This window comes from Pecten maximus, chromosome 13 (genome assembly GCF_902652985.1).
Source record: "Pecten maximus chromosome 13, xPecMax1.1, whole genome shotgun sequence".
NCBI classification, from domain to species: Eukaryota; Metazoa; Mollusca; class Bivalvia; order Pectinida; family Pectinidae; genus Pecten; species Pecten maximus.
The window spans coordinates 9,902,480-9,917,101 of record NC_047027.1 but is presented as its reverse complement, the minus strand read 5'-3'; the positions used below and the strand labels follow the sequence as shown (position 1 = coordinate 9,917,101).

The window sequence follows — 14,622 nt, the reverse complement described above, 5'->3', positions numbered from 1 at the left end:
ATGCTCACAGTTTTAATGTTAGACAATTGTTTGTTCAAGAAATGATGACAAAAGAAATCAAATTTGGCCATCTGTTTCACCTTTTTGCTCCATGTCTGTTTTGAAAACATAGGATCATTTCTTTTTAAAACAAGAATCATAAATACTTTCAATCGTTCCCTGTAAACAGTCCGTTTTGCCAAAAGAAATTATAAGGAATGAAAAGAAAAGTTTGTCAGTAAAACCTTGTTATACTGCCACCATTTGTACAGTTAAAACTTGTTATACTGCCACCATTTGTACAGTAAAACCTTGTTATACTGCCACCATTTGTACAGTAAAACCTTGTTATACTGCCACTATTTGTACAGTAAAACCTTGTTTTTACTGTACTGCCCCATTTGTACAGTTAAAACTTGTTATACTGCCACCATTTGTACAGTAAAACCTTGTTATACTGCCACCATTTGTACAGTAAAACCTTGTTATACTGCCACCATTTATACTGTAAAACCTTGTTATACTGACACCATTTGTACTGTAAAACCTTGTTATACTGCCACCATTTGTACAGTAAAACCTTGTTATACTGCCACCATTTGTACAATTAAACCTTGTTATACTGCCACCATTTGTACAGTAAAACCTTGTTATACTGCCACTATTTGTACAGTAAATCCTTGTTATACTGCCACCATTTGTACAGTTAAACTTTGTTTTTACTGTACTGCCCCATTTGTACAGTTAAAACTTGTTATACTGCCACCATTTGTACAATTAAACTTTGTTATACTGCCACCATTTGTACTGTAAAACCTTGTTATACTGCCACCATTTATACAGTAAAACCTTGTTATACTGCCACCATTTGTACAGTAAAACCTTGTTATACTGCCACCATTTGTACAGTAAAACCTTGTTATACTGCCACCATTTATACAGTAAAACCTTGTTATACTGCCACCATTTGTACAATTAAACCTTGTTATACTGCCCCATTTGTACAGTAAAACCTTGTTATACTGCCACCATTTGTACAGTAAATCCTTGTTATACTGCCACCATTTGTACAGTAAAACCTTGTTATACTGCCACCATTTGTACAGTAAAACCTTGTTTTTACTGTACTGCCCCATTTGTACAGTAAAACCTTGTTATACTGCCACCATTTGTACAGTAAAACCTTGTTATACTGCCACCATTTGTACAGTAAAACCTTGTTATACTGCCACCATTTGTACAGTAAAACCTTGTTATACTGCCACCATTTGTACAGTAAAACCTTGTTATACTGCCACCATTTGTACAATTAAACCTTGTTATACTGCCACCATTTATACAGTAAAACCTTGTTATACTGCCACCATTTATACAATTAAACCTTGTTATACTGCCACCATTTGTACAGTAAAACCTTGTTATACTGCCACCATTTATACAATTAAACCTTGTTATACTGCCACCATTTGTACAATTAAACCTTGTTATACTGCCACCATTTGTACAGTAAAACCTTGTTATACTGCCACCATTTGTACAATTAAACCTTGTTATACTGCCACCATTTGTACAGTAAAACCTTGTTATACTGCCACCATTTGTACAGTAAAACCTTGTTATACCGCCACCATTTGTACTGTAAAACCTTGTTATACTGCCACCATTTGTACAATTAAACCTTGTTATACTGCCACCATTTGTACTGTAAAACCTTGTTATACTGCCACCATTTGTACAGTAAAACCTTGTTATACTGCCCCATTTGTACAATTAAACCTTGTTATACTGCCACCATTTATACAGTAAAACCTTGTTATACTGCCCCATTTGTACAGTAAAACCTTGTTATACTGCCACCATTTATACTGTAAAACCTTGTTATACTGCCACCATTTGTCCACTAAACCTTGTTATACTGCCACCATTTGTACAGTAAAACCTTGTTATACTGCCACCATTTATACAGTAAAACCTTGTTATACTGCCACCATTTGTACAATTAAACCTTGTTATACTGCCACCATTTGTACAATTAAACCTTGTTATACTGCCACCATTTGTACAGTAAAACCTTGTTATACTGCCACCATTTATACTGTAAAACCTTGTTATACTGACACCATTTGTACTGTAAAACCTTGTTATACTGCCACCATTTGTACTGTAAAACCTTGTTATACTGCCACCATTTATACAGTAAAACCTTGTTATACTGCCACCATTTATACAGTAAAACCTTGTTATACCGCCACCATTTGTACAGTTAAACTTTGTTATACTGCCACCATTTGTACAATTAAACCTTGTTATACTGCCACCATTTGTACAGTAAAACCTTGTTATACTGCCACCATTTGTACAATTAAACCTTGTTATACTGCCACCATTTGTACTGTAAAACCTTGTTATACTGCCACCATTTGTACAGTAAAACCTTGTTATACTGCCACCATTTATACAGTAAAACCTTGTTATACTGCCCCATTTGTACAATTAAACCTTGTTATACTGCCACCATTTGTACAATTAAACTTTGTTATACTGCCACCATTTGTACTGTAAAACCTTGTTATACTGCCACCATTTGTACCTTAAAACCTTGTTATACTGCCACCATTTGTACAGTAAATCCTTGTTATACTGCCACCATTTGTACAATTAAACTTTGTTATACTGCCACCATTTGTACAATTAAACCTTGTTATACTTCCACCATTTGTACAGTAAAACCTTGTTATACTGCCACCATTTATACAGTAAAACCTTGTTATACTGCCACCATTTGTACTGTAAAACCTTGTTATACCGCCACCATTTGTACAATTAAACCTTGTTATACTGCCACCATTTGTACTGTAAAACCTTGTTATACTGCCACCATTTATACAGTAAATCCTTGTTATACTGCCCCATTTGTACAATTAAACCTTGTTATACTGCCACCATTTGTACAATTAAACCTTGTTATACTGCCACCATTTGTACAATTAAACCTTGTTATACTGCCACCATTTATACAGTAAAACCTTGTTATACTGCCACCATTTGTACAGTAAAACCTTGTTATACTGCCACCATTTGTACAATTAAACCTTGTTATACTGCCACCATTTGTACAGTAAAACCTTGTTATACTGCCACCATTTGTACAATTAAACCTTGTTATACTGCCACCATTTGTACAGTAAATCCTTGTTATACTGCCACCATTTGTACAGTAAAACCTTGTTATACTGCCACCATTTGTACAGTAAAACCTTGTTATACTGCCACCATTTGTACAATTAAACCTTGTTATACTGCCACCATTTGTACAGTAAAACCTTGTTATACTGCCACCATTTGTACAATTAAACCTTGTTATACTGCCACCATTTGTACAGTAAAACCTTGTTATACTGCCACCATTTGTACAGTAAAACCTTGTTATACCGCCACCATTTGTACTGTAAAACCTTGTTATACTGCCACCATTTGTACAATTAAACCTTGTTATACTGCCACCATTTGTACTGTAAAACCTTGTTATACTGCCACCATTTATACAGTAAATCCTTGTTATACTGCCCCATTTGTACAATTAAACCTTGTTATACTGCCACCATTTGTACAATTAAACCTTGTTATACTGCCACCATTTGTACAATTAAACCTTGTTATACTGCCACCATTTATACAGTAAAACCTTGTTATACTGCCACCATTTGTACAGTAAAACCTTGTTATACTGCCACCATTTGTACAATTAAACCTTGTTATACTGCCACCATTTGTACAGTAAAACCTTGTTATACTGCCACCATTTGTACAATTAAACCTTGTTATACTGCCACCATTTGTACAGTAAAACCTTGTTATACTGCCACCATTTGTACAGTAAAACCTTGTTATACTGCCACCATTTGTACAATTAAACCTTGTTATACTGCCACCATTTGTACAGTAAAACCTTGTTATACTGCCACCATTTGTACAATTAAACCTTGTTATACTGCCACCATTTGTACAGTAAAACCTTGTTATACTGCCACCATTTGTACAGTAAAACCTTGTTATACCGCCACCATTTGTACTGTTAAATTTGTTATACTGCCCCATTTGTACAATTAAACCTTGTTATGCTGCCACCATTTGTACAATTAAACCTTGTTATACTGCCACCATTTGTACTGTAAAATTTGTTAATATACAGTAACCTAGTGTTAAAAAACAGTAAAAAACATCGCTATGCTGACATGGTTCTAATCAATGCTTTGTTACTATAAGATGTTTTAAGAAATATCATGAAACTATAGAATTTAATTTGAATACTGTGAAAAAAAGGAACAATTTTTGACTGACATGCCAAACAATAAGCTGATATTATAAGCAATATGTTTTATCAAACCAAACGATTATTGTGTTTAGAATGCCCCCAATATATGTTATTACAAAATTTTGTTTTAGCTGAATTTGGATGGTGCTAAAGTTTGGTCAAAACTGGAGGCCCTCAACGTATCCAACAACAATATCAGTGAGGTGAGGCTGTAATACATTGATTTGTTTGTAACACATTTCTTCATTTTACAGTGTATCTAACTGTCGATGTAAAATAAAACAAGATCCACTAGTCATTCAGCTTATTCGGATAACTTTGTCAAAGGGATGATTTCTGTCAACATTTTTATAGGGGATTGTGAACAGGTGTAGGAAGATTATTTACAGTGTGATCAAGTCCAATTCTAACGGTTTACAGATATCTTACTCTAATCAAAATCTACAGATTTAGTTGGTTTCTGTTTTAGATCTTAAACATACTCTGACAAAGTGATTATTCAATGAGGTGAATTATGTAACCATGATCCCCCTTCTCAAAGAATTTTCCCGAAACACGCCGAAGAATTTCAACGTCACTGAATTTGAGGGCAGTACCCACTAGTTATAATTCCCCTAAAATGTTTTCAATGAACTGATGTGGTGATGTTTTGAATCTGAAATTATTATTAGATATTAATAATATTCTTGTTCCCAGCTTCCTAAGGAGATAGGTCAGTTGACCTCTCTGACCTCTCTGGACATCAGCTACAACAAGTCACTGACCTCACTCCCAGATGAACTAGGACGGTGTTCAAAGATGTGGGAGGTATTTGCTCCAAATTTTCAAATTAAATCCTTAATGATGTATTTGTAGTGAATTTAACAACATTATGTACTCTGATTATTCTCCGAGGAATTCTCATACCTGATAACCTCAGTAAACTATAACATACATATATCTCGCTGTTTTATCAGGAGAGATTTTAGTCAAGGTAGTAGTTGGTGTATACCCTGTTCATTGTTATTTTATCCTACAGATGCCATTGAAAGGGATCGGTTTTTCCCTGGACAGGATCCACCGGGGGAAAGTGAAGGACCTTATAGCATTCCTACACAACAAACTAAAAAAGGTGAGTCATCATAGTGTTTGACTACATGTATCAATGATACAAAGGGTTTTTTTGATACTATTAGTCAAAATTTATAAGATAAAAAATTGTAGCATTATGATTATGGATGTATTTTCCATAGATACTGTTAATTAAATTATACAAATCTCAGAATTTCTTTTTTTCATTCCTTAATCTTTCTACTACATTACCATACAATGCAAGGGATTCTTCAAAATCTTCTGATTTTGTTTGTTATCAAGGCCACACGGTACTATCGTATGAAGCTGATGGTGGTGGGGTATGGAGGGCGTGGCAAGTCTACACTACTGCGAGCTTTGATGAAACAGTACCGGAGCCCACAACACGATACACCGACTGTTGGTGTCATAGTTCAGGACTGGAAGTAAGTTAAAATCTATCAAAGACAAAATCAATCAAGTCAGCCCAATTATGAAATATTAAAATTAAATTTCTTTACATAAGTGATATATAGTGACTGTTATTAATGGTAATCAGTCTTTATCATGATAGTGTTTGTTTTCCTGTGACATACAAAAAACTGCAGCTAAGTGAAAGATAAATTTCTGTCATCAACCAAAATATCGTACAGTTGTTTCCTACCTGAGTCAGCTGTCAACACTCTTCCCTCAAAGTGTTGAGACCAACCCCAAGGGGAAAGAGTTTTGACTGATGGCTGATATTAAAGGCATGAAAAAAATCAGATCCAGAAGATCCTGGTAAAATATATCCCTAAACCATGCTGAACCAGACAACAGCAATCACGATCATAAAGATGTTTAATCAAAATCAATTGAATGCTTGTGTGAGTGTAGATGTTCCAGACTGATGGAAATTTTCGACTTTTGATAGCTGGCTTGTTATAATTTTCTAGCAATTTTCCTTGGAAACAGTTAAAAAACACTTAATTGATACTTAATACATGATTTATAGAGTTGCCAACTGCATTCATAGGTGAAGTTTATCTACTGGACCCCATGTTAGCCCTATGGTAACTAAAATTGGTTTAAAGGTAGATATCATAGGTATAGAACAAAGACAGGCATTAAAACAGATTAGGAGTGACCTTGGATTTGGGTGGAAATCAGCTAGAAATATTGGAGTTGATCTGCCAGTGAAATTTTAGATAATACATGATTTATATTTTCAATTAGACATGGTTGCTAGTACTTTTACATTTTTAGGACATATTCATTAATTAAGAATATCACAGTAAGGACGGACAGACATATCTATGGTATGATTTCAAAGAATTCATGTTTATTTTACTTAATACAGGGAACTTTTTTGCCAGCTTTATTAAATCATACACTCATTTAAAACTACTGTAACATTAAGTTCTTGTTTGGAAAGATACACAGAGTATGTTTTTCTTGGTTTCAGATTTGAGAGGCAGAAAAGCTTTGAGGATTTCCACGGCAGTGTGACATACACAATCAACACATGGGACTTCGCAGGCCAGGAGGACTTCTATAGTACACATCAGTGTTACCTCACCGACAGGGCCGTTTATCTGGTAACATAGAAACTGATCTAGTAACCTATTAATGTGGGAATGTAGCTATGAATCTAGTAAAATATAGATGCCTATCTTATGACATTGTCAATGCCATGGTGTTATCTTTTTAAGACATTAATCTTTAATGTCACTAAAACTGTTTGTTAATTACTTCAATTGAAAACCAAAAATTCATTTTTTTTTTGAAATTCATAATGATGATGTTCTATCAAAATAGAAATTAGATAATATTCATTTTACGCTAACATGTTCAGTGCTTGTGGGCTCAAAGTCACAGTCACTTTATTTGATAACCAGGACTTAGGAAATAGGAGACATTTCATCAGGTATGATGTATATTACATTCCATCAGGTGTGATGTATATTACATTTCATCAGGTGTGATGTATATTACATTCCATCAGGTATGGTGTATATTACATTCCATTAGGTATGATGTATATTACATTCCATTAGGTATGGTGTATATTACATTCCATCAGGTGTGGTGTATGTAGATTACATTTCATCAGGTATGATGTATATTACATTCCATCAGGTGTGGTGTATATTACATTTCATCAGGTGTGGTGTATATTACATTCCATCAGGTGTGGTGTATATTACATTTCATCAGGTGTGGTGTACAAAGTGTATATTACATTCCATCAGGTGTGGTGTATATTACATTCCATCAGGTGTGATGTATATTACATTCCATCAGGTGTGATGTATATTACATTCCATCAGGTGTGGTGTACAAAGTGTATATTACATTCCATCAGGTATGATGTATATTACATTCCATCAGGTGTGGTGTATATTACATTTCATCAGGTGTGGTGTATATTACATTCCATCAGGTGTGGTGTATATTACATTCAATCAGGTGTGGTGTATATTACATTCCATCAGGTATGGTGTATACATGTATTACATTTCATCAGGTATGGTGTATATTACATTCAATCAGGTGTGGTGTATATTACATTCCATCAGGTATGGTGTATACATGTATTACATTCCATCAGGTATGGTGTATATTACATTTCATCAGGTGTGGTGTATATTACATTCAGGCTCATATTGTTCAATATTTTAATGTTGTAATCTACTGTAAGTATAATTTCTGAAAAAGTGAAAATCTCCACTGTGTGTGTCAAACAACACCTGTTATTTATCAGGCCTTAATTACATTAGATGAGATGTCAGCACATCTAAGTTAATCATCCTTAAAGTACTGGCAGGTTCAGGTTACTACATTTTACATTCTCTGACAAGTATTTAAAAATATCAGAAATTCCAATAAGAACTTCTTTTGGGATTTTATCAGGTCACCTGAGACAAAGTCTACTGTGACCTATTCTAATCGTCTTTTTCCATCGTTGTGTGTTGTGCATTGTCTGTCCGTAAAAAACTTTCATTTTCAACTTCTAAGAAACCCTGAAGCAATTTCAATAAAATTTTCAGAAACCTTTCATGGCGAAATGTCAACCAAAATTATGAATTATGTAGGGGCCAAAAAAAACTGAAATATTTTCAAGTGACCGTTATGGCCCATGGGCCTCTTGTTTAAAAAACCTAGTACATTTATGGACTTAGTAAAGGGAGATTACTCTATCTGCCTTTTACAATAGGTGGTGATGGACCTTCGGAAGGGGATTGAGGAGTTGAACCTGTTGAGGTCGTGGCTAGCTAACATCCATGCCCGAGCCCCAGGTTGTCCAGTGATTGTGGTCGGTACCTTTGCTGACTTGGTACCAGCTACCAAACGACACCTCCTTCAGAATCAGATACGGACCAAGCTCCGAGATCTTGTGTTCAAACTTGGTAGGTCATGATTATAGGTGAATCTAAAAGCTATTAATGATTTTTGTGACAATAACTTGAAAATGTTATGCTTTCGTTGGTTTTACTTCATGATTTTTTTTTTTTAAATTGAAAAAAAAATAGCAAAAGTTATGAAACAACATATTTGTATCAGTTAAGTGTATATTTTTTGCCAAATTTTAATCCTGAAAAAATTCAAAATATAAAATTCTTCAGAAAAGTAACAATTGATTATATAGATTTAATGTAGAATGTACTGTTATATGGTTCAGATACTACCTAAATACCAAGTAGCATTTAGGTAGAACTCAGTCTTCTGAATCAGCAAAATTATATTTCTTTTTTCTCTTTGCTTGATAAATCAAAATTAATTGATTCATAGTACAAACAGGACTGGCTAAGTTTTAAACTGATAAGCGGTATTCATGTTTCTCTGCAGGGTTTGCTGACATCCAGGACTTTGTCACTGTTAACTGTACAAAGGAGACACCTGAGATGGAGCAATTTCGAGAATTCATCAAGGAGAAAATTGACAGGTACAATGTAACCTAAGCTTCCAGACAGATTTTGTGGATTCAATAGTGGAACCTCAAAAATTGGATAAATAAATCTTATTGAGTCAATAAATACACCACTTCAGCAATAATATCTAATTACACAAGAGTAAGGAGAGAGTGGTATTGTCTATATCATGGAGAGTAATAATAACTGATGCTCCTTGTTATTGTCTAGCGCTACACCATGAATGACCTATAAACTTTTTTGAAAATAATTACACAGTTTAGGGGATACATGTAATTGATATTCTGTCTTGTAAATATCGCACCAAGAAGGGGAGATAGCTTGAATGTTCTATTTTGTTGTTGACAGTAAGACCATGAAGGGGAGATAACTGGATAGTAATATTTAGTTGTTCACAGTTACACAGTGAAGGGAGATAACTGGAATGTTCTATTTTGATGTTCACAGTTATGTAGCGAAGGGAGATAACTGGAATGTCCTATTTTGTTTACAGTTACAGAGTCAAAGGACAGCCTGTGATGGGACAGAAGGTTCCTGCAGACTATGTGGTAAGATAATAAAGCTTTAATGTCTTTGCAAAATAAGAAATGGTCTTGATACAACAACCAATTTTCTCATTAACTATTGTGGATATTAGGATAAAGTGTTAGTTTGACTTAATTACAATGGATGTTTGAATTAATATGGAAGTACTAAAGAGTCCTATTCGCGGTATTGGTTCATCTCAGTGAGGCAATTTGTAAAGTATCAGAAGTAGGTCACGCTGACCTACATTTTTTCTCTCGACCAACTTCGAATACAAATGTTTGTCCAGACTGTTTCTCCTTCACTACTTGTCACTGGAACTTCATACTGGGGTACAGGTTCACCTTACTAACTACGATTTTATCATCTCTATTTTCATGGCATATAATTTCACATCTGATGGGGGATTCTAACAGGCAGAATTGCGATGTTGACTAAAGTTGACCAATTGATGACCAAGTAACTTAAATTAGAACTTTTTACTTAAAGATTTTCTATATAAACTTAGCTATGATATAAAGATTTTCTATATAAACTTAGCTATGAATTAAAGATTTTCTATATAAACTTAGCTATGATATACAGATTTTCTATATAAACTTAGCTATGATATACAGATTTTCTATATAAACTTAGCTATGATATACAGATTTTCTATATAAAATTAGCTATGATATAAAGATTTTCTATATAAACTTAGCTATGATATAAAGGTTTTCTATATAAACTTAGCTATGATATAAAGATTTTCTATATAAACTTAGCTATGATATAAAGATTTTCTATATAAACTTAGCTATGATATGAAGATTTTCTATATAAACTTAGCTATGATATAAAGATTTTCTATATAAACTTAGCTACAAAATGTATGATATAAAGATTTTCTATATAAACTTAGCTATGATATAAAGATTTTCTATATAAACTTAGCTATGATATAAAGATTTTCTATATAAACTTAGCTACAAAATGTATGATATAAAGATGTTCTATATAAACTTAGCTATGATATAAAGATTTTCTATATAAACTTAGCTATGATATAAAGATTTTCTATATAAACTTAGCTACAAAATGTATGATATAAAGATTTTCTATATAAACTTAGCTATGATATAAAGATTTTCTATATAAACTTAGCTATGATATAAAGATTTTCTATATAAACTTAGCTATGATATAAAGATTTTCTATATAAACTTAGCTATGATATCAATGTATTTTATCGTATGTTATAACAGAAACTGGCCGAGGTGTTGGAGGAGGAGGTTCGTAATGAACAGACCAGGTACCCTGTAATCACACATACCCAACTTCTCAAGGTCATTGAAAAACATAGACTTGACCTTGAGGAGGAGGAGTTGAAGCAAGCTGTGCGGTTTCTACACCGAAGTGGCGTCCTGCTGCACTATGAGGATGCTGCTCTCACACTCAAGGATTTGTACTTCATAGATCCAGGCTGGCTGTGTCGCATGATGGCGCAGGTTGTGACAGTAAAACAAATCAACCCTTTCATCAAGAACGGGGTAAGTGAAATTTTATATCCCTCTAGGCCTTCAATAAACAGTTAACTTGTAGATTAACACTTTTATTGGTGTGTTTTGAGTTTGTCATCTTCTGCTGGTTGTTTACAGATTCTACGGAAACAAGACATGAAGCATTTGTTTACAGGGAAGAGGTTTGAGGTAGAGAGAACATTCATCTTCCCTACTGACCTGCTTCCCCAGTACATCAGGCTCCTGGAAAAGTGAGTAGCCTCAACCCATTGTGATGTTTGGCCTCCAACCCTTGGGGCATTGGGTCTCCACCCCTTGGGACAATGGGTATTTCCTCTTTTGATGTTTGGTCTCCACACCTTCTGGACATATTGCCTCCTCCTCTTCGGTCATTGGGTCACCATCCCTTGTGACATTTGGTGTCCACCCCATGGAACATTTTGATCTCCACCCCTTGTGACGGTTTAGCCTTCACCCCTTGTGAGGTTTGGTCTCCATCCCTTGTGAGGTTTGGTCTCCACCCCTTGTGACCTTTGATCTCCACCCCTTGTGACATTTGATCTCCACCCCTTGTGACATTTGGTCTCCACCCCTTGTGACGTTTGGTCTCCACCCCTTGTGACGTTTGGTTTCCTTCCCCTTGTGACGTTTGGTCTCCATCCCTTGTGACGTTTGGTCTCCAACCCTTGTGATGTTTGGTCTCAAACCCTTGTGACGTTTGGTCTCAAACCCTTGTGACGTTTGGTCTCCACCCCTTGTGACGTTTGGCCTTCACCACTTGTGACATTTGGTCTCCACCCCTTGTGACGTTTGGTCTCCACCTCTTGTGACCTTTGATCTCCACCCCTTGTGACCTTTGATCTCCACTCCTTGTGACATTTGGTCTCCACCCCTTGTGACGTTTGGTCTCCACCCCTTGTGACGTTTGGTCTCCACTCCTTGTGACATTTGGTCTCCACTCCTTGTGACATTTGGTCTCCACCTCTTATGACGTTTGGTCTCCACACCTTCTGGACATATTGCCTCCTCCTCTTCGGTCATTGGGTCACCATCCCTTGTGACATTTGGTGTCCACCCCATGGAACATTTTGATCTCCACCCCTTGTGACGTTTAGCCTTCACCCCTTGTGAGGTTTGGTCTCCATCCCTTGTGAGGTTTGGTCTCCACCCCTTGTGACCTTTGATCTCCACCCCTTGTGACATTTGATCTCCACCCCTTGTGACATTTGGTCTCCACCCCTTGTGACGTTTGGTCTCCACCCCTTGTGACGTTTGGTTTCCTTCCCCTTGTGACGTTTGGTCTCCACCCCTTGTGACGTTTGGTCTCCAACCCTTGTGATGTTTGGTCTCAAACCCTTGTGACGTTTGGTCTCAAACCCTTGTGACGTTTGGTCTCCACCCCTTGTGACGTTTGGCCTTCACCACTTGTGACATTTGGTCTCCACCCCTTGTGACGTTTGGTCTCCACCTCTTGTGACCTTTGATCTCCACCCCCTGTGACCTTTGATCTCCACTCCTTGTGACATTTGGTCTCCACCCCTTGTGACGTTTGGTCTCCACCCCTTGTGACGTTTGGTCTCCACTCCTTGTGACATTTGGTCTCCACTCCTTGTGACATTTGGTCTCCACCTCTTATGACGTTTGGTCTCCAAACCTTGTGATCTTTGGCCTCTAACCCTTGTGAAGTTTCGGTCTCCACCCCTTGTGACGTTTGGTCTCCACTCCTTGTGACGTTTGGTCATAACCCCTTTGGCATTTGGCCTCCACCCCTCGGGATGTTGGTTCTCCCTCTCTTGGCACGAGGGGTCTCCAAGCCCTTGGGCCTTTGGCCTCCACCCCATATTTATATGCTATACTGCATGCATACTTTTAGTAAATGTGGAAGTTTTAAGATGACATGATAAATAGCGAGAAATATAAATCTACTCACAGGAACTTAGCTGATCTTGTAAAAAAATTAAGTGGTGAGATTATGTATGTTGGTTGTATATCATAAATCATTTTAACTTGTCATAATTTGCTTTAGGTTTGAAATTGCTCTGCAGTTTTCTGAGGAGGAAGTTTTGATTCCCTGTCATCTACCTGACAAACGGCCAGACCTACTCATACCACATCTCAAAATGAACGGTACATATTATTTCAAAATTTGATCTATGTTTTATTTTTATTTTAGAATCTAGGTCACATGTAACTATTGAATTTATTGAAATTGTCATTTTAAAGTCTGTTCAATTAATTATAAAGTTAGAATAAATTAATAAATAAATAATGTTCATCACTTATCATTGACCTTTACCCCTGTGACATTTGAACTTTCACCTTTGACAGAGAAGATCACTCGCCACTATATAATGCCTCTTGTTCCTCTGGGTCTGTGGTCACGACTCATCACACGTCTGGTTGCCTTCTCCAACAGCTCTCTTACTCTGGTGCGTGTTTGTGAACTGAGATATCTATTTGCTACTTCGAGATGTAACATTATTTGCTAGATTTTGACTTTTCATTTTATGATTGATCAAAAGTTCAGAATTTTCTTGAATATTCCTGATTTGAAATTAATCATATGAATCAGTTATGAGTTTTGTAAGTTCAATATCATATAAAAAGTTAATAAATAATAAGAACTAGGAGTCCCCTACAGATGAAACTGGCATGAGGGGACTCTAGTTTTCCTCTCTGTCCATCTTGTACATAGATATGTTAACACCATTTGACAGTACTCTAGTGGCTTCATTCCTTGAGAGATTATAAAATAATAACATTTAATGTCCAGACCCTGGTGGAAGAGAAGCGTCCTCCTATAATGAAGTACTGGAAGAAGGGTGTATTTGGACACTGGTCAAGCGTAAGTTATGTTTTATAGTCAAGAAGAAGGGTGTATTTGGACACTGGTCCAATGTAAGTAATGTTATATAGAGTCAAGAAGAAGGGTGTATTTGGACACTGGTCAAGCGTAAGTAATGTTTTATAGAGTCAAGAAGAACGGTGTATTTGGACACTTGTCAAGTGTAAGTAATGTTTTATAGAGTCAAGAAGAAGGGTGTATTTGGACACTGGTCAAGCGTAAGTAATGTTTTATAGAGTCAAGAAGAAGGGTGTATTTGGACACTGGTCAAGCGTAAGTAATGTTTTATAGTCAAGAAGAAGGGTGTATTTGGTCACTGGTCCAATGTAAGTAATGTTTTATAGAGTCAAGAAGAAGGGTGTATTTGGACACTGGTCAAGCGTAAGTAATGTTTCATAGAGTCAAGAAGAAGGGTGTATTTGGACACTGGTCAAGCGTAAGTAATGTTTTATAGAGTCAAGAAGAAGGGTGTATTTGGACACTGGTCAAGCGTAAGTT

At 35.9% G+C, this 14,622-nt stretch overlaps 1 protein-coding gene across 3 annotated transcripts in view; it reads left to right on the top strand.

Annotated features, from left to right (window-relative positions):
* LOC117341478 (leucine-rich repeat serine/threonine-protein kinase 2-like) overlaps positions 1-14,622 on the top strand; it is an 80,591-nt gene that overhangs the window by 35,852 nt on the left and 30,117 nt on the right. For 2 of the 3 annotated variants that reach the window (XM_033903347.1, XM_033903345.1), the window contains exons 30-42: positions 4,426-4,497; positions 4,991-5,101; positions 5,313-5,405; positions 5,648-5,790; positions 6,789-6,921; positions 8,541-8,733; positions 9,173-9,269; positions 9,749-9,803; positions 11,025-11,309; positions 11,418-11,530; positions 13,306-13,406; positions 13,608-13,708; positions 14,053-14,124. In XM_033903347.1, the coding sequence (XP_033759238.1) occupies positions 4,426-4,497; positions 4,991-5,101; positions 5,313-5,405; positions 5,648-5,790; positions 6,789-6,921; positions 8,541-8,733; positions 9,173-9,269; positions 9,749-9,803; positions 11,025-11,309; positions 11,418-11,530; positions 13,306-13,406; positions 13,608-13,708; positions 14,053-14,124 (1,569 nt within the window). Of the gene's footprint in view, positions 1-4,425; positions 4,498-4,990; positions 5,102-5,312; positions 5,406-5,647; positions 5,791-6,788; positions 6,922-8,540; positions 8,734-9,172; positions 9,270-9,748; positions 9,804-11,024; positions 11,310-11,417; positions 11,531-13,305; positions 13,407-13,607; positions 13,709-14,052; positions 14,125-14,427; positions 14,451-14,622 lie in introns of all 3 variants that reach the window. The other variant, XM_033903346.1, reaches the window with a different exon arrangement.